Source organism: Aquarana catesbeiana, linkage group LG02, assembly GCF_042186555.1.
Source record: "Aquarana catesbeiana isolate 2022-GZ linkage group LG02, ASM4218655v1, whole genome shotgun sequence".
Classification (NCBI taxonomy): domain Eukaryota; kingdom Metazoa; phylum Chordata; class Amphibia; order Anura; family Ranidae; genus Aquarana; species Aquarana catesbeiana.
The window spans coordinates 37387073-37405500 of record NC_133325.1 but is presented as its reverse complement, the minus strand read 5'-3'; the positions used below and the strand labels follow the sequence as shown (position 1 = coordinate 37405500).

General features: G+C 44.1%; 1 protein-coding gene across 1 annotated transcript in view; it reads right to left on the bottom strand.

Moving 5' to 3' along the window:
* Positions 1 to 9027: 9027 nt before the first annotated feature.
* DNAJB13 (DnaJ heat shock protein family (Hsp40) member B13) overlaps positions 9028 to 18428 on the bottom strand; it is a 28872-nt gene continuing 19471 nt past the window's right edge. The window contains exons 7-8 of the mRNA XM_073612794.1: positions 11780 to 11856; positions 9028 to 9238 (exon numbers count right to left, since the gene is read on the bottom strand). Coding sequence (XP_073468895.1) covers positions 9076 to 9238; positions 11780 to 11856 — 240 coding nt within the window. The 3' untranslated portion in view covers positions 9028 to 9075. The remainder of the gene's footprint in view (positions 9239 to 11779; positions 11857 to 18428) is intronic.

Sequence of the window (18428 nt, the reverse complement as noted above, 5' to 3'; positions counted from 1 at the left end):
GAAGAGTCTGAGTGAGTCTTGACATTTTAGCATTTTTTTTTTTCCTCCTGTTTTGGGCCACTGGTTTGAGATAGAAATTAGTATCTTCCTGACACTCATTGGAACAGGAGTGGCTTGAAGAAGCTACAACATCTTTGCATAGGAGAGTACTACAAGCTACCTCCTAATGTGTACATAATTCAGTGCCATCTCCTATGCCTAAAATTGGCTTTTAAGTAGAACTGTAGGAAAACTCTTTCATTTTGGATAGAGTAAGGGAGTGTTATAACCCCTGTCTGATGTGTTTTCAGTCTGTCTCATAGCCAAACAGGATGTGAGATCCCTGCAAATTAAGGGAATTCCATATCACCAGAACGAATGTCACCATTGGAAGATTTCACCTCTATTACTTTTCTGGGAACAACCTGAAATTTTCTTTTACTTTAAATGATAAGCGGGACAAATAGAGGGTGAATACCCCTAACGGGGGCACACAGCAATAAAAACTGACAGGGGTTCTAATTCTCTCCACTCTATCCAAAAACAAAAGTTTTGCCTTTTTTAGTTAGACTTTAAATTCAAAAAATGCCACAGAGGTTTAAAGCCATACATATTTGGTGCCAATACACTTTAGGGCTACACATTGCCCTCCTTCATCAAGGCTTATATGGACTGATATAGCAAATGAACTTGCTAATGTTCAGCAGCTGGATTTGGCTACAATAGACTCCTAATACTTTGTTTTTTAGATTGAAATATGCACAGAAGCAGACCCATAATGATCAGATTCCCCCTTAGAGACACTTTAGTACAGTATTGATAAACTTTCAAGTACTGAATCAAGTGGCACTAAAGGGTGAAAACATGCCTGTCCACTGGCATCTTGGTGCTGGTCTTTGGGCCTCTCCATTGGCTGGTAGGGGATGATGTCACAGCCCTATACAGTGCTGGAGAAGATGGCAGGTTGGGGCATTTTATTGCAGAAGTGCATGACTCTCCTGCAATAAAAGCCTGCATGCTTGCTGTTTCTTCAGTTGCGTTTTGATCGGGGAAATGGAATAGGCATTTATTAATCAAACGTTTAGTTAGGATTATCAAAACATGTATTTCGATTAAGCGGATACACTTGTTACAAATGTTTGATCGCAGGATGTTTGTAGAAACTGGTTTTGTGGTCAAATTCCATTCACAACTCCAGCTGTGAAAAGGCATTTTCCCAGAGAACTCTGGAAGTGATTTATAGGTGCTAAATGGCCATCTGTTTATCAATGTCCTAATCAATTTGTTGGCTTTTTACATCAAAAAGGCTCACAAGGTACACCCCCCCCCCCCCCCCTTGTAAAGAGTATAAATGTACTTGGGCCCCCCAGCCTTAATCAGAACAATTATATGAATGTATACCATTTACAAATTTGTTCTCCATGTGGTTAGCTACATGCCTGTATATTAAACACACGTTCTTGAATTCAGCTTCAGCAGTCAACGTTACTGAAAGCCCTTAAGTTCTGGGCTTTCCCTGTCAACTTTAAGGTTCTAGTGCCATCAGTTTACCACTCTAAAGATGGCGTTGGGCTTTGCACATGGCTAAAGAGACCATGAAGGGGTAGTTTTTTTTTTTTTAAATGCCACTAAGCACCACTAGTTCAGCCAATGTATCCCTATGATCACATTTAGGTACCTATATTGGAGCAGAGCTCAGGGGCATAAAAATAGCTTCAAACCTGCATTTGGTGAAATTCTTACTGACAAAAATTTTTTTGCACATAACTTGCATGTGTAAATGCCGGTGGCCAGAATAAATGAGCATCTAGACAATAGAATGAGTTTGCATGCTTGCGTTTCTAAAAACCAGACTCATAAATGTGTACTTTTGTGCCAAAAAACATTTTTTTTTTTTTTTTAACCAGCCCCTCAGAGGTCCAGCATAGAGTATTGTAAGAAGTCTGTGTGTGTGTAAAGCCTTAGGCTCTGTGATTGACCCGACAGGGGCTTTTGGAGGGGATTGCAGGCTAGTCTCTTGCCTACTGACTGGTGTTTGAGGGGCTCTATTCTTCGGGAGGTGTGTGCCTGGGGGACCTTTTGGAGAAGTTCTTCTCCGCAGGACGTGGAAACCTTGCAAGAAGATCTGAACAAATGAATGGGGTGGGTGACTGCGTGGCAAATGAAGTTTAATGCGGAAAGATGTAAAATAATGCATTTGGGTGGCAAAAATATGAATGCAATCTATACACTGGGGGGAGAACCTCTGGGGGAATCTAGGATGAAGGACCTGGGGGTCCTAGTAGATGATAGGTTTAGCAATGCCAAGCTGCTGCTAACAAAGCAAACAGAATATTGGCATGCATTAAAGGGGATTAATTCCAGAGATAAAATAATTCTCCCGCTCTACAAGACTCTGGTCCGGCCGCACCTGGAGTATGCTGTCCAGTTCTGGGCACCAGTCCTCAGGAAGGATGTACTGGAAATGGAGCGAGTACAAAGAAGGGCAACAAAGCTAATAAAGGGTCTGGAGGATCTTAGTTATGAGGAAAGGTTGCGAGCACTGAACTTATTCTCTCTGGAGAAGAGACGCTTGAGAGGGGATATGATTTCAATTTACAAATACCGTACTGGTGACCCCACAATAGGGAGAAAACTTTTCTGCGAAAGGGAATTTAATAAGACACATGGCCACTCATTAAAATTAGATTTAACCTTAAACCATACCTCCCAACTTTTTGAGATGGGAATGAGGGACACCCATCAGCAAAAGTATGCAGGCATAGGACACACCCCTTGCCAAGCCCCCCTTAAAGGAGAATTGTACAAACAAGATTGGTTAAACCCACAAGTGCTTTTTTTTTTTACCACTACTATTCCTTTATATTGGCTTTTAGAATTTACAAATGCAGCAATTTAGAAATCAGATGAAAGGTTTAGCGTTGGAAAACACTTTTTGATAGATAAAAAGTGCATTTTATATACATCTATATGGATCAGACCAAAATGAGGGACAAATGAGGAGGAATGAGGGACATTGCTCCAAATCGGGGACATTTGGGATCTATGCCTTAAACTGCGTAGAGCAGGGGGTCTCAAACTGCCCTCCAGCTGTTGCAAAACTACATATCCCATCATGCCTCTGCATGTGGGAGTCATGCTTGTAACTGTCAGCCTTGCATTGCCTCATGGGACTTGTAGTTTCGCAACAGCTGGAGGGCCCCCAGTTTGAGACCCCTGGGCCGTAGAGGGTTCTCCACTTTAAAAGCGGTAAGGATGTGGAATTCCCTTCCACAGGCGGTGGTCTCAGCGGGGAGCATTGATAGCTTCAAGAAACTATTAGATAATCACCTGACCGACCACAACATACAGGGATATACAATGTAATACTGACATATAATCACACAAAGGTTGGACTTGTGTCTTTTTTCAACCTCACCTACTATATAGTTTCGGATGGATTCAAGTCCGTGTCTCCCCAGAACACACACTCCGAGAACTAGAGGACCCGGATACAGATTTTGGGGCCTCTGTGCCCAAACCAACATTGACGGCTTCAACCCACTCGGACTCAAGCAGATGATTTATAATCAGCGCAAAACAACCTGATGCCGGGGTCTTCTGCTGTTATGTGTAATCTGTTTATTAATGTGTGGTGTGTTCATTGTTAAAAGTTCCTGCTCCCAGAATGCTAGGTGTGATTTACATGTATAATACTGGACATTTACATATTTCCTCTTCTTTATTACTGACATAAATGCAGCTCTATTTTACTAATAATCATGCACTGGTGTGTACAGTCCCATTGAAAGCAATAGGCTGCATTCAGAACAGGAAAAAAAACAAACCTGAATGCATGCTGCTTTTGTCACACACGTGTAAGAACACCTAAAGTGAGACTTCACCCTGATGTGTGTGAGCTTTAATTAATCTTAAAGTTGTTGTAAAAAGTTTAAAAACTGTCTGTGCTGTAGTGCCCCCTAGACCCCCCCCCCCCCCCCACCCCCGTTCCTTTTCTACCTTACCTGTGCCTGATCCGATCCAGCGATGTGCATGAGCGCAGCTGCTGTCACTCCTCTCATTGGACAGATTGATAGCAGCAGGAGCCATTGGCTCCTGCTGCTGTCAAAAGAAGGGAGCCACGGGAGCCAGGGGGGCGAGTCCTGCTGTCTGTGCCAATGGACACAGCAGCGGGACTCGGGAGCAAGCACACATGGGTGCCCCCCCCTATGGAAAGTAGCTTTTCTTGGAGGCACCGATGAAGAGGAGGGGCCTGGAGCCCCAGCAGAAGAGGATCGGGGCTGCTCTGTGCAAAACCACTGCACAGAGCAGGTAAGTATAGGCATGTCCGTTTTTATAAAAAAAAAAGTTGAGGGTTTACAGACCCTTTAAGGTTCATATAGATTTGCAATTGGGGGGTGTTAAAGGGAGGCTGGGCTGCATTTTTAGCGACCCCCCCCCCACCCCCACCCAGGCTGCAATGGCAGTGGAGGGGGGGGGGTGTTCACATGCCGCAGTCATAATGCTTTGTGCTTGTGGCAAAAGCTATCCAACAGATCACGATCGGCAGGCAGCAAGCGTGCTGAACGTAATCCATTCCAGTGAATGGGGGAGTGCCGTGTGCAATGCATGCGGTTGTGGTGTGTTTGTGTGGCAATTATGGGATTAAAACAGATGGTGAGGAGGCATCACATCGCCACCTTACCACCCATCAAACAGCTCTGAAAAGCAATCTCAGCATGGATTACATTTCAGATAAACCTCCTCTTCTGGGGTCTCCCCCCCCTGCCAGCGATCTTGGCGCCTCTTCTTCTCTGTATACCCCCATAGGAGACTTGCTATGGGGGCACATTTGCCGGCTCAATCCCTAACCGGGCTGTGTGTGTCCACAGACACACTGTGTGGCTTAGCCCTGCCCCCTCCTCGCTGGATTTGATTGACAGCAGCAAGAGCCAATGGATGTGAGTGCTGACCGATGTGTTTGGCAGGGGGACACAAAAGCTCAGCGTGGAGATTGTTGTACTAACATTGGATAGTTACCCTGTTTCCCCGAAAATAAGACCTAGCGTGATTGTCGGTGATGGCTGCAATATAAGTCCTACCCCCCAAAGAAGCCCTAGTTAAAGTCCTTGTAGGTCTTATTTTCAGGGTAGGGATTATTTTTGGGGAAACAGAGTAGGGCTTATTTAGGGGGTAGGGCTTATATTGCAGCCATCACTGACAATCACACTAGGTCTTATTTTCGGGGAAACAGGGTAGTACAGCGGCTCCACTTGAGCTGCTCAGTTTTTTTTTTTTTTTTTCCCCCCCACTCAGCCCTTTGGGGTGACCAATTGCTGCCATTGGAACATATGAGACAATGGAAGCAAGTTAAATTGTGATTAGAACAGAAGCACCGAATCTGTCACACTGCAAGTGATCACTATCACTTCAATACCGGGCGCCATCACCCCCTTTCCTGCCCTTTCAGCTTCCAGCGCTGTCGTACTTTCAATGACAATTGCAAGATTGTACCCATACGAAATTGTTATTTTGTTCACACAAATAAAGCTTTATTTTATTTAATCACCACTGGGGTTTTTTAGTTTTTGCTAAACAAATGAAAAAAAAAAAGACAAAAAAAATTTGAAAAAAAAAGTTTTTCTTGGTTTATGTTTTAAATTTTGTACATAAGTACTTTTTCTCCTTCGCTGATGAGGCGGCACTGATGGGCGCTGTTAGGCGGCACAGCGGTGGATCAAAGTGACGAGTTTCCGTCTATAGCATCACATCTTTATTCACTATAGAGACTATTATATTGTCCATATTCACCATAGATTGGACTAGTCGGCGTTTAATAATTGTTTATAAGACTATCGTTTAATTCTTATCTACATCACTGTATTTATTCATTTACGTTATTTTTTGTTTATGGTTGGGAATTTACGTGGAGCTTTGAGCACTTGCACTTTACTCAGGAATTGATAGATTGTATTGAGCACTGTACACCACGGACCATCCACGACAGGAGGGCCACATATTGCATTCATCGATCATTTATGTCCACTCAGCGCTGCACTCATTTGTCATTTGTTTTTGCATTATCACATAAATAGGAAGTGTGGGGAGTGCTGGCAGCTTTTTGTTTGTTTACATAGCAGCTCACGAGCACACTCAAACCCCCCCACACTGTCTGCCAGTCCACCCGCACTTACCCCATTGGCGGCGGGCACGTCGGGCAGGGGATCAGGCTGCAGTGGGCATCTGGCAGCGTCTCCCGTGTCCTCTTCTCTTCTGGGATCATGGCGGCTTCCGCTGTGCGTCTCCCCCTAAGCATCCAATGGGATCGCCTGACATTTCAGCCAAATCGGAAAAGGGGCATTAGACACCGCGCTTCCTGATTGGCGGAGAGGTGGCTCAGTGTTAGAAAAGTGAATATTAATTTGCCTTTCTAACACACCTGGGTGGGCTCCGAGCGCAACGCTCTGCGCTCCGAGTCCACCCTATTTTGAAGCCTATTAGAGCCTATGGCTCTAATCAGGTGCTTAAAAAAAAAAAAATAACCCCCCCCCCCCGCTATAATTCAGGCGCCTGGCATCCTGAAAGGGGGTGGCCGCGACGGCTGTGGATAAATTTATGCTATGCATGAATCTCTCCATTAACCATAGGGAGGGTGCCGCCCGTGCCCATGCCCGTGCACCCTTAATGGACGCGGGCCGCCCCTGCTACTTCATCTTTCCTCTATGGCCCTTTCATTCATTGGATTTCAGTTCTTTCAATCATGGATGTTCATCATCACACGTGAGCATTACATAGGGTGGTCTGCATACAAATACAGCCGGCCTAGGAACACCCACTTTTCCAGACTTGACTTCCACCCATCAAGGCATTTTATTATTTGCATAACTCCTCTGTTTGCATCAGGACTGAGGGTTCTTGATAGGAGTTCTTGATAGGAGTATTGAGGAAGGGTACTGTGATGTCTTCAGGAAGCTATGTACAGCACCCTGCCGGCAACTCCTACCAACCATTATCTGCCTCCACTGCATAGTGAAGATGACATCACTGGTTCTAAAATACACTATGTAATGAAAACAGATTTTATTAAAAAAAATTCATGAATATGTTGATTTTGGGGGCAGAAAAATAAGCAAGATAATCTTCAAATGTAACAGTTTGTCTGGTATTCGGTGCAATTAAATGCATCCAACAGTGTACAGGAGGTGGTTAGGCAGTGTGAAGGGAGAACAAGAGACGTACGGTGAAACGATCGCTATGTACACCTTATGTTGGTGAAACGATCGCTATGTACACCTTATGTTGGTGAAACGATCGCTATGTACACCTTATGTTGGTGAAACGATCGCTATGTACACCTTATGTTGGTGAAACGATCGCTATGTACACCTTATGTTGCCTGTTTTGTTTAGTCATTTTGCAGCAGGAACTGTTCTCAGAACTTGAACTGCTAACAGAGGACAGCTTTACTAAGAAAGTAGCAGATTAATACTAAGAGATAAAAGTTCTGCAAAACATCTTAAACCGACCTTTGAATGTTATCACCGCAATAATATGAAGATTGATTTATTGCAAGAATCAAAGTCCAGTTTTCCTCCCCACCATAAATAGTTTTATTATGACTTTTTGCCATAGACCTAAAGCGCACCTGTCATTTAGTGGTGGATATACAACATAATTATCTGAATAAGGAAGAAGAACGGACCCACAAGATGCGGCCAAAAAAACCCCCCCAAAAAAAACAGAGTCATCTCTCCAGAAGAACGGGTCCCCAGAGGGGAACCTCAGGCAAATTTAATTCTGCAACAGAAGACCGGCCTGCCTACACAGGAAGCCGAGCCTTACACTCCTAACCCTTAAGTTGGCCATAGATGAATCAAAATCTCATCGGTTCAGCAGGGAGCGGTCGAAATTCAATCCGTGTATGGGCATGCGGTTGTTCAGAAGTGAATCTACCGATCCACATCTGTACAACCACCCTGCTGGAAAATTTCCTCTTCACTGCAGGCAAAGATTCCTGGAAGGAACTCTTTTGGTGAGATCTCTGCTTTGAGTTCCTGGGTCTGCACACCTACTGTGCCCATTATATGGGGGTTCCCGCCATCCCTGTGCTGAGTTCTTAGGTCTGCAGACCTTCTGTGCCCATTATATGGGGGTTCCCGCCATCCCTGTGCTGAGTTCTCAGGTCTGCAGACCTTCTGTGCCTATTATGAGGTGTTCCCACCATCCCTCTGCTATGTTCCTGGGTCTGTACACCTGCTGTGCCTATTATGAGGGGTTCCCACCATCACTGTGCTGAGTTCCCGGGTCTGTACACCTGCTGTTCCCATTATGAGGGGTTCTCACCATCCCTGTGCCAAGTTCCCGGGTCTGTACACCTGCTGTGACTATTATGAGGTGTTCCCACCATCCCTGTGTTATGTTCCCGGGTCTGTACACCTGCCGTGCCCATTATGAGGTGTTCCCACTATCCCTGTGCTGAGTTCCCAGGTCTGTACACCTTCTGTGCCCATTATGAGGGATTCCCACTATCCCTGTGCTGAGTTCTCAGGTCTGCAGACCTTCTGTGCCTATTATGAGGTGTTCCCACCATCACTGTGCTGAGTTCCTGGGTCTGTACACCTGCTGTGCCCATTCTGAGAGGTTCCCACCATCCCTGTGCCGAGTTCCCAGATCTATACACCAGCTGAATCCATTTTGAGGTGTTCCCACCATCCCTGTGCTGATGTCTTCACACCTGCTGTGCTGATGATTAGGGGTCCCCACCATCCGGGTGGGCAGGAACTGCCAGAACTCCCAGGTGGACAGCAACCGAGTTGGGAAGATCTCCCTGTAGGGGTATCCTGGATACATATGGTGCCACGGACTGACTCACAGAACTCCTCCTATAACTTGAATATCACTTTTGTGTGGTCTTACCCTTTAACATCTCATCTTCTAAATTAAATACAGAGGTAACCTTATTTCTTTCATAGCTTTGAATGAAGTTGATGTTTACCATATTTTTGGTGATGACCAGAGCAGAAGTAGTGATCTATTGACACTCATTCTTCTAATATTTTATTGTTTACTGAAAAAACATTGAACATTTAAAAAAATACCTATCTGTGAATTTCATTGTTAGGTGGGTGAAGACACGAGGGCTTTGCGAAGGAGCTGCTTCTTCTGTGGTGTCAGGTGCTCCGGAAACTGAATATCAAACTGGATAATGAGGTCACCCTTCAGACTGGGGTCACCGATCAGCCTCATGCCTTCCCCGGGAACCAGCTTACTGTACTTGGGGCTGTAGAGGGAAGAAATTCAGATCATTGGGGGTGTCTATACAACAGGACAGCATTAAAAACAGGGCAATTTATGTACTTGAAAAAGCACATTTGTATTATAGGATCTGTAAAGATCTACCCACTGCATCCCACTAAGGTGAACCTAAACCCACTGTACTAGTGAAAACTTCCCCCCACTTGGTGCTGCCCGCCTAAAGTTGAAGACTTTCAAATGCTTGTTGGCAGCAATGGGTTACCTAAAGGAATGAGCAACTGGTTACTGAGAATGAGACATGGCCAGGGTCAGGATGTGTGTGAGGATTGAATTAGCTGCAGTTCACATAGATCCCACCCCTATGTGAAATGTAGAGTTTGGCCTCTTCCACGTGGACTTTGTGATGCAGCAAAAATTTGAGTTTCAGCTGCTTTTTGAACAATGCCATAACCCATGCCAACAGGCTAGGTCCCTGGTGCCCAATATGTGGCCCTATGGTATACTGTATGTGCGGCCCTCAGATTTCAGCAGCCTGTAGTGGGAACGTTGATTAGAGTATTAGCATTGATCTCTCCTAGCCTCTTGTAACATCTTCTCAGCTTTGTATTGTCTTCTGCAGCATATCCCCAGCCAACCATGTATCCTGTCCTCACTCTCCGACCCTCATTTCCTCTATTAGATCTGCAGTCTCTGAAGTCCTCTCAAGCATTGCATATAATGAACATTATATATGGCCCTTTGATGATGTCAGGGGCCACATCTGAAGCCCCCTTTAGCTCATAAGCTGACAACCACCGTGCTAGGTCATTAAAACAATGCTGGTCAGATAGGACAGTATACACCCGCGTTACATCAACACTTTTAGGGGATGTCCCATTCTCTAGGCTTCGCCACAACCTGCCACCTCCATTTATGGCAACAGTTCAAAAACATGCTCTGAAAACGTCAAAAATGTTATAGGCCCATTTTTTTGTATGCGTTCAGTGCATCTTTTTTAAGTGTTTATAGCATTCACTTCCCCTTGTGAAAATAGAAAATGACAACTAGGGGTGGTAACTGGGCAGCATTTATTAATGCAATGTAACGCATGGGAAGTGCCCTGAAAACGGGCCAATGGTATATTTCAGTATATGCGACATGGATCGCTTTTCAAAGGGTGCTGCACAGGCGATGGGGAGGCATTATGCTGCCTCCTCACTACTCGTTTTAACCCCAAAATGCGTACACCGCTGCACTGCACCTGCGTGTATTATGCGCAGTTGCAGCACCGCCCCATTCACTTGATTGAGTCGTGCTCCGCGGACAGGGGGTTTAACTCTTGCCATGTGTGTACACCCCCTATCTCCTGCCTTTGCAGCTTAAAAGGGGGCTGTAAAAGTACAGCTTGACCGTGTCATTTTACCTCCCCGCCCACTAGAAATATAAACGAGCCCTTAGGGACACGGGGGACACAGCCTAATAAGAGAGAGCCTAGTCCTGCCAACTGGTATTTGGGGGTATTAGTGGCACGTTTATCAGGCAGCACTAGTGGGGGGTGAGAACAGGGAAGGTGAATTAACATAGTTGGTAAAGGGCCACCCTGGACCAGCTGGAATAAATCTACACCCTAACTTATTGTTGATTACACAAAAAAGTGTTATATACACACTAGCATTTGTTGTTGCTTTTTAATGTTTTGAAGTGTACCAATAGGGATTCCTAAATGGCATTTTTTTATTTTACTGAGCTCCAGTGTGGTGCTTTGTGGATCCCCCGTGAACACTGTATGGACACAGTGGCCCCATTCATTCCTATGGGAATAACTGTACTTAGCAGGACCACTGGAGGCCCCAGGAGTATGGATCTCTATAGGAATGGAGGGTGCTACATGTGCAGCATGGCTGCTGGAACAAGGTTGAAGGGAAGTATTGGACCAGGTGGGATGCATTTGGGAAGGGGGGGTGGGAATTCCTTAAAAGGACAACTCGATCCAAGGGTAGAGCTGCTGCATCAAATACTCATATAGCTTACACAGAGTTGGTGAGGGAGAGGAGGCAGGAGGACGAGTTTGTGATGGAGAGGAGGTTCACTTTAATCTGGGCTTGGATTGAAGAGCCCCATGTACAGTGTAAGCTTAGGATCCAAGGGGGGTCCCAAAGGGATACAGGGCTCAAGGTAGCCACAAACGTGTGTGTGTGTGTGTGTGTGTGTGTGTGTGTGTGTGTGTGTGTGTGTGTGTGTGTGTGTGTGTGTGTGTGTGTGTGTGTGTGTGTGTGTGTGTGTGTGTGTGTGTGTGTGTGTGTGTATGTATATATATATATTAAAGGGGCATTAAATACCAGGATTGCATTACATACAGAGTGCAGAGCTGTCACTTGTAAAGACGGAAACCAGACTTCTGTGTTTACAAGTGATTGTGGTGAGCAGGCACCAAAGGGTCTGAGCCAGAGGTGGTGGAATACAGATACCTGCAGGTATCACAAGGTCCCTGATGTTATTTTAAAAAGTATTTTAGGCCCGGCTCTGGCTCACTTTAAACATCAACTCTTTGTCCTTTGGGTCACCCATACATGATGCAAATACTTACTGCACAATATCATTGATGGGGATATTTAATATTCTCTCGTCTAATGTCTCGACTTCCACAGTACAGCCGGTCAGAGCCTGGAACACAGCAGGAGAGATGACTATTAACACTGTAATACAACGCCCCCTGCTGGTCAGAGTCCAAAATACAACAGGAGAGATAACTGTTAACACGGTACTACAATGCCCCCTGCTGGTCAAAGTATAAAGGTGCAGCGCTGAAATATCAAAATGGTGCAGATGGTTTACAGATGAAAGGTTTCTACTGGCTAAACAGAGATCCCAACCCATCCATCAGCTCTAGGGAATTACATTAGTGAATATAGTGGCTTGTTGGACAATGCTGGCTTGTAGTCGGGTACTTAGTTATGAAAATATCGTATAGTATGTCCATCGCATCTTCTTTCCTTCTAGACCTCTTCGCTGAGTTCCTGAGTCTGGAGACCTGCTGTGCCCATTATGAGGGGCTCCCACCATCCCTGTGCTGAGTTCCGGGGTCTGTACACCTGCTGTACCCAACATGAGTTGTTCCCACCATCCCTACAATGAGCTCCTGGGACTGTACAACTTTTGTGAGGGGCTACCACCATCCCTCCAGTTCTCAGGTTTGCACACCTGCTGTACCCATTATGAGGGGTTTCCATTTTCTCCGTGCGGAGTTCCCGGGTCTGTACACCTGCTGTGCCCATTATGAGGGGTTCCCACCATCCCTGTGCTGAGTTCCTGGGTCTGTACACCTGCTGTGCCCATTATGAGGGGTTCCCACCATCCCTGAGATGAGTTCCCGGGTCTGTACACCTGCTGTGCCCATTATGAGGGGTTCCCACCATCCCTGAGATGAGTTCCCGGGTCTGTACACCTGCTGTGCCCATTATGAGGGGTTCCCACCATCCCTGAGATGAGTTCCCGGGTCTGTACACCTGCTGTGCCCATTATGAAGGGTTCCCACCATCCCTACGATGAGTTCCCGGGTCTGTACACCTGCTGTGCCCATTATGAGGGGTTCCCACCATCCCTACGATGAGTTCTGGGGTCCGAGTGTCAGGGGGTCAGAGAAGACCTAAGGTCCAACAGATGCTGCTGGCCAACAGCCTGTTCTCACAGGTAGGAGAGGTGTGTGAGGTCGGACAGTTGTCTGACCAGTTACCGTCAAGCGTTATGTGAACTCTGACCCTGTGATTGGCCAAGCAGCAGTGACTCCCATAGTTCTTTGCTTAACAATATAGCAGTGAGAGGATTTCCCAGAGGGGGAGGATCCTTCCTGTAAGAGATGTATTCCTTACATAATAATATGAATGAGAAATGTTACAGATTATTTCCTTCTAGGTCACTCTCCGGACATCCTGAATAAGCTCATTGTCCTGCCCAGTAATGACCCCTCTCTTTTCGTTTTTATCACGTTCTGCATTTTTTTCCCCGCTGTTTTACTGTATTTTTCACGCTGCTTTCCCTCAATGACCCATTTCTGCTGATTCGGTTCCCTGATCTGAACTCTCACATTTTCTACACAAGTTCATTTTACCAGCACTGGCAGCTATGATTGGATTTATTGGTGGAGATCAATTCTGTTGCTCTAACTTTTCGGCGCTGAAGTCCCGGGCCCAGATCCCACCCGGGGGTCCCTTTTCATAGAGTTTGTATGCTGTGCAAGTCATAGATAGGGGGGATATATACATAGATAGGGGGGATATATACATAGATAGGGGGGATATATACATAGATAGGGGGGATATATACATAGATAGGGGGGATATATACATAGATAGGGGGGATATATACATAGATAGGGGGCGACTCCCCCTGTATAATTCTTAACCACTTAAGGTCCGAGCCTCTTTTTGAGATTTGTTGTTTACAAGTTAAAAACAGGTTTTTTTTTGCTAGAAAATTATTTAGAACCCCCAAACATTATACATTTTTCTCTAACACCCTAGATTATAAAATGGTGGTCATTGCAATACTTTCTGTCACACCGTATTTGCGCAGCTTTTTTGGGAAAACATTTTTTTTTAATTAAAAAATGAGACAACAGTAAAGTTAGCCCAATTTTTTTTTATATTGTGAAAGATAGTGTTATGCCGAGTAAATTGATACCCAACATGTCACGCTTCAAAATTGCGCCCGCTCGTGGAATGGCGACAAACTTTTACCCTTAAAAATCTCCATAGGCGACGTTTAAAAAAATTCTACAGGTTGCATGTTTTGAGTTACAGAGGAGGTCTAGGACTAGAATTATTGCTCTCGCTCTACTGATCGTGGCAATACCTCAGATGTGTGGTTTGAACACCGTTTTCATATGTGGGCGCTACTCACGTATGCGTTCGCTTCTGCACGCGAGCTCGGAGGGACGGGGCGCTTTTAATTTTTTTTTTTTTTCTTATTTATTTTACCTTTTATTTTTACACAGTTTTTTTTTTTTTTTAAAATCGTGTCACTTTTATTCCTATTACAAGGAATGTAAATATCCCTTGTAATAGAAAAAAAGCATGACAGGACCTCTTAAATATGAGATCTGGGGTCAAAAAGACCTCAGATCTCATATTTACACTTAAATGCATTAAAAGAAAAAAAAATTGTAATTTAAAAAAAAAAAAAAAAATGGCCCTTTAAGAGCTATGGGTGGAAGTGACGTTTTGACGTCGCTTCCGCCCTGCAATGTTGTGGAGACAGGTGGGGGCCATCTTCCCCTCACTCGTCTCCATGCCCAGCAAGGGTGAAGATCCGATCACCTCCACCGCTGCCGATGGCTCTGGTAAGCGGCGGAGGGCACTGGAGCGTGGCAGGAGGGGGGGGGGCCCTCTCCCGCCGCCGATAAAAGTGATCTCGAGGCGAAACCGCCGCAGAGACCTCTCATCGTAAACCAGACCGCCGGCCGAAGAAGAGGATACCGGAGCTATGGTAGCTAGCTGCTGCCATAACAACGATATTCCTCTTCAAAGTAAGGACGTATATCGGCGTGCGGCGGTCCGGAAGTGGTTACTATGACAAGAATGATATATTAGAAATATTGTATGAAGGTACAATAAAAACTTAAATAGTGTTCTCTTCTAACTTAAAGATCAGACTTGTTTGCTAAAATATTACTTAGAACCCCCAAACATTATACATTTTTTTTTTTTAGCAGAGAACCTAGAGAATATAATAGTGGCCACTGCAATTGTTTTTGTGACACGGTACTTGTGCAGCAGTTTTTCAAACGCAAAATTTTTTGGGGAAAAAAAAATACACTATAGAAACCAATTTTTTAGTAAACTATAAAAGTTGATGTTACGCCAAGTAAATAAATACCTAACATGTCACGCTTTAAAATTGTGTACATTCGTGGAATGGTGCCAAACCAAGGTACATAAAAATCTCCATAGGTGATGCTTTAAAAATGTTTACAGGTTACCTGTTTAACCACTTAAAGTGGAACTTCAGACATTTTTTTCATTTTTCCCATCTATTAAATCTTCTGCTCTTGTTGTTATTTTACCTTTGGTTAGTAAAACATTTTTTTTCTGCCAGTAAATCCCTTATACAGCCCACTTCCTGTTTCTTTTCTGGTCATTAGCCTAGCCTTATGACATCATGCACATCCATCACTCTCGTGAGAGTTTGCCAAGAAGGGAGGGGGGATGAGTCATAAGAGGGCCAATGAGAGCTGCAGAGCTGGAGGCGTGCCTCTGCATGTCTGTGTAAATCCAGGAAGTGAACAGGCAGCAGCTTCAGCTGCTCACCGTTAAAATGGATGCAGCCAGACTCGGTGGAGGGAGATTTCTGCAGCATACTTGGCAAGTACAGAATCACAATATATATATAAAATAATATGCAAAGTGGTTGGAGGGAAGCTTCAGAATGGCAAAGATGTTTTTATTACAAGTTATGTGAGCAGACTTCAGTTCCTCTTTAAGGAAGCCTTTTTCTGACACTTGTTGCTTACAAGTTAAAATCAGTATTTGTTGCTAGAAAATTATTTAGAACACCCCAAACATTATATATATATATATATATATATATATATATATATATATATATATAAACATTTTTTTTTAGTAGAGATCCTACAGAATAATATGGCGGTAGTGGTAATATTTTATGTCACACTGTACTTGCGCAGTGGTCTTTCAAACACAATTTTTGTGGTCTTTCAAATACACTTAATTGATTTATTAAAAAATAAATAAATTAAAAAAAAAAAAAAAACATAACCATAGATAAAAAAAAAAGTCAGCCCAATTTTTTTGTATAATGTGAAAGAATGATGTTACGCCGAGTAAATAGATACCTAACATGTCACGCTTTAAAATTGTGCACACTTGTGGAATGATGACAAACTATGGTACTTAAAAATGTCCAAAGGCGACAATTTAAGCATTTTTAATGGCTACCAGTTTATAGTTACAGAGGAGGTCTAGGGCTAGAATTATTGCTCTCGCTCAAACGATCGCGGCGATACCTCACATGTGTGGTTTGAACACCGATTACATTTGCGGGCCCGACTTACGTATGCATTCGCTTCTTCGTGCACAGTGGGATGGGGCACTTTCAATTTTTTATATATTTTTTTTTAACCACTTCAGCCCCGGAAGGTTTTACCCCCTTAATGACCAGGCCATTTTTTTGCGATACGGCACTGCAATGCTTTAACTGACCATTGCGCGGGCGTGCGACACTGTACACAAATAAAATTCATGTCCTTTTTACCCCACAAATAGAGCTTTCTTTTGGTGATACTTGATCACATCTGCAGTTTTAATTTTTTGTGCTATAAAACAAAACAAAGAAAAAGACCGACAATTTTGAAAAAAAAAAAAAAAATCAATATTTTTTACTTTTTGCTATAATACATATCCAAAAAAAAAAAATGTATTCATTAGTTTAGACCAATATGTATTCTACATTTTTACTATTTTTTTTTTTTTTAAATCAAAAATAAATCGCAATAAGTGTATATTGATTGGTTTGGGCAAAAGTTATAGCGTCTACAAAATAGGGAATAGTTTTATGGACTTTTATTTATTTATTTTTATGTTTTTACTGGTAATGGCGGTGATCTGAGATTTTTAGTGGGACTGCGACATTGCAGCGGACAAATCTGACCCCAAGTGACACTTTTTTGGGAACCAATGACATTATTATATTGATCAGTGCTTTAAAAATGCAGTGATCAATGTATAAGTGTCACTGGCAGGGAAGGGGGTTAACACTAGGGGGCGATCGGGGGTTAACTGTGTTCCCTGTGTGTGCTCTAACTGTGCGGGGGATGGGCTGCCTGGGACAACAAAGAGATAGCTGTTCCTGATCACTAGGAATAGCAGATCTCAGAGCTGTCCCCTGACAGAACAAGGATCCACCTTATTTAACGGGGATCTGCCTCTCCTCACCGCGATCGCGGGTGGCCACCGGACATCGAACCTGCGGGAACCCCACGCACGCAGTTTAGCATGCACAGACTGAAGTACGGGTATGATACTTCAGACCTGGGCCCCCCTGCTGGCCTGAGCCCTGTATAGGAGGACTGGTGGTACCCCCTTATCCATGACCCTGGTGCTGTTACCTTCCTGCTCCTGAAGGAAGAGGAGCAGCTGCAATGGCATGGTGGTGTTACCTCCCTCCCTCCCTCCACGGCCTACTAAAAGGGACAATGAAGGAGCAGCAATAAACAAATTAATCCTCCCTCTGCTCTCTCCTACTGTCAGTAAGTTCTCTGTAATCACCTGTGCAAGCAGAACATTTGGTTGGCTCCTAGTGCTGCCCTTTCCTCATCCACTGGGAGTGCTGCTGCACAGGTGAGAACAGGAGTCCAATATGATGGTAGATTCAGGTATAATCAAAGTCAAACATTTAAAAAAAAAAATTAGCACAAGGGACTGTACTTACATTAAATGAAAAGTGTCGCTTGTGCTGATGGCTGAAATCCAATGTCCTCTGCCCCCCCCCCCCCCACCCCACCCCAGTAGTTTTAATCTTCCGGTGATGCAGAGATTGATACAAGTGCTGGACCTGTGACAGGCACTCATAAAAAACTATGCTCGCCCTTTCCACCCCCCCCACTCATAGAAGCCACAGCTTCCATCCATAAAAGAAATGCTCTATAGACGGAGGAAGGGTAGATGAATGAAAGGACCACCTCCTTCATTCATAGAGCGCTTTTCATTAATAGAAGTGATAGTACAGCTTCTATGAATGGATGGGAGGAGGCAAAAAAGGCGAAGCATAGTCAACACTCCTGAGGAGTATCTGTGAAAGGTCCATCCAATTCTATGAATCCCCACAGCATCAGACGATTATGGCTGCGGGGATATGGGGGGGTGCAGAGGACTTCAGATTTCAACTAACATAGCAGACACCAGCACAAGGGACACTTGGCTTTGAAAAAAAGTGCCATCCCTTGTGCTGATTTTTTATTCATTTTTTATTTTGACTAAACTTAGAATTTAAAAATCTTTATCATTTTAAAGATCAAATCAAATCATTCCTAAACTTCTTTGCAGGGACCTTTGTTTCCAATCCAGCGTTGCCAAGCCCTGATGAAGGATTCAGAGCTCTGAAACATGTTGATTGTTTCTCAGCTGTGATAAATAAACTGGATTATCTGGATTGTTGATAAATATCTCGGCTTCTCTTCTACAAATTACTATTTGGTCAGTAAGCGACGCAATCTTTAC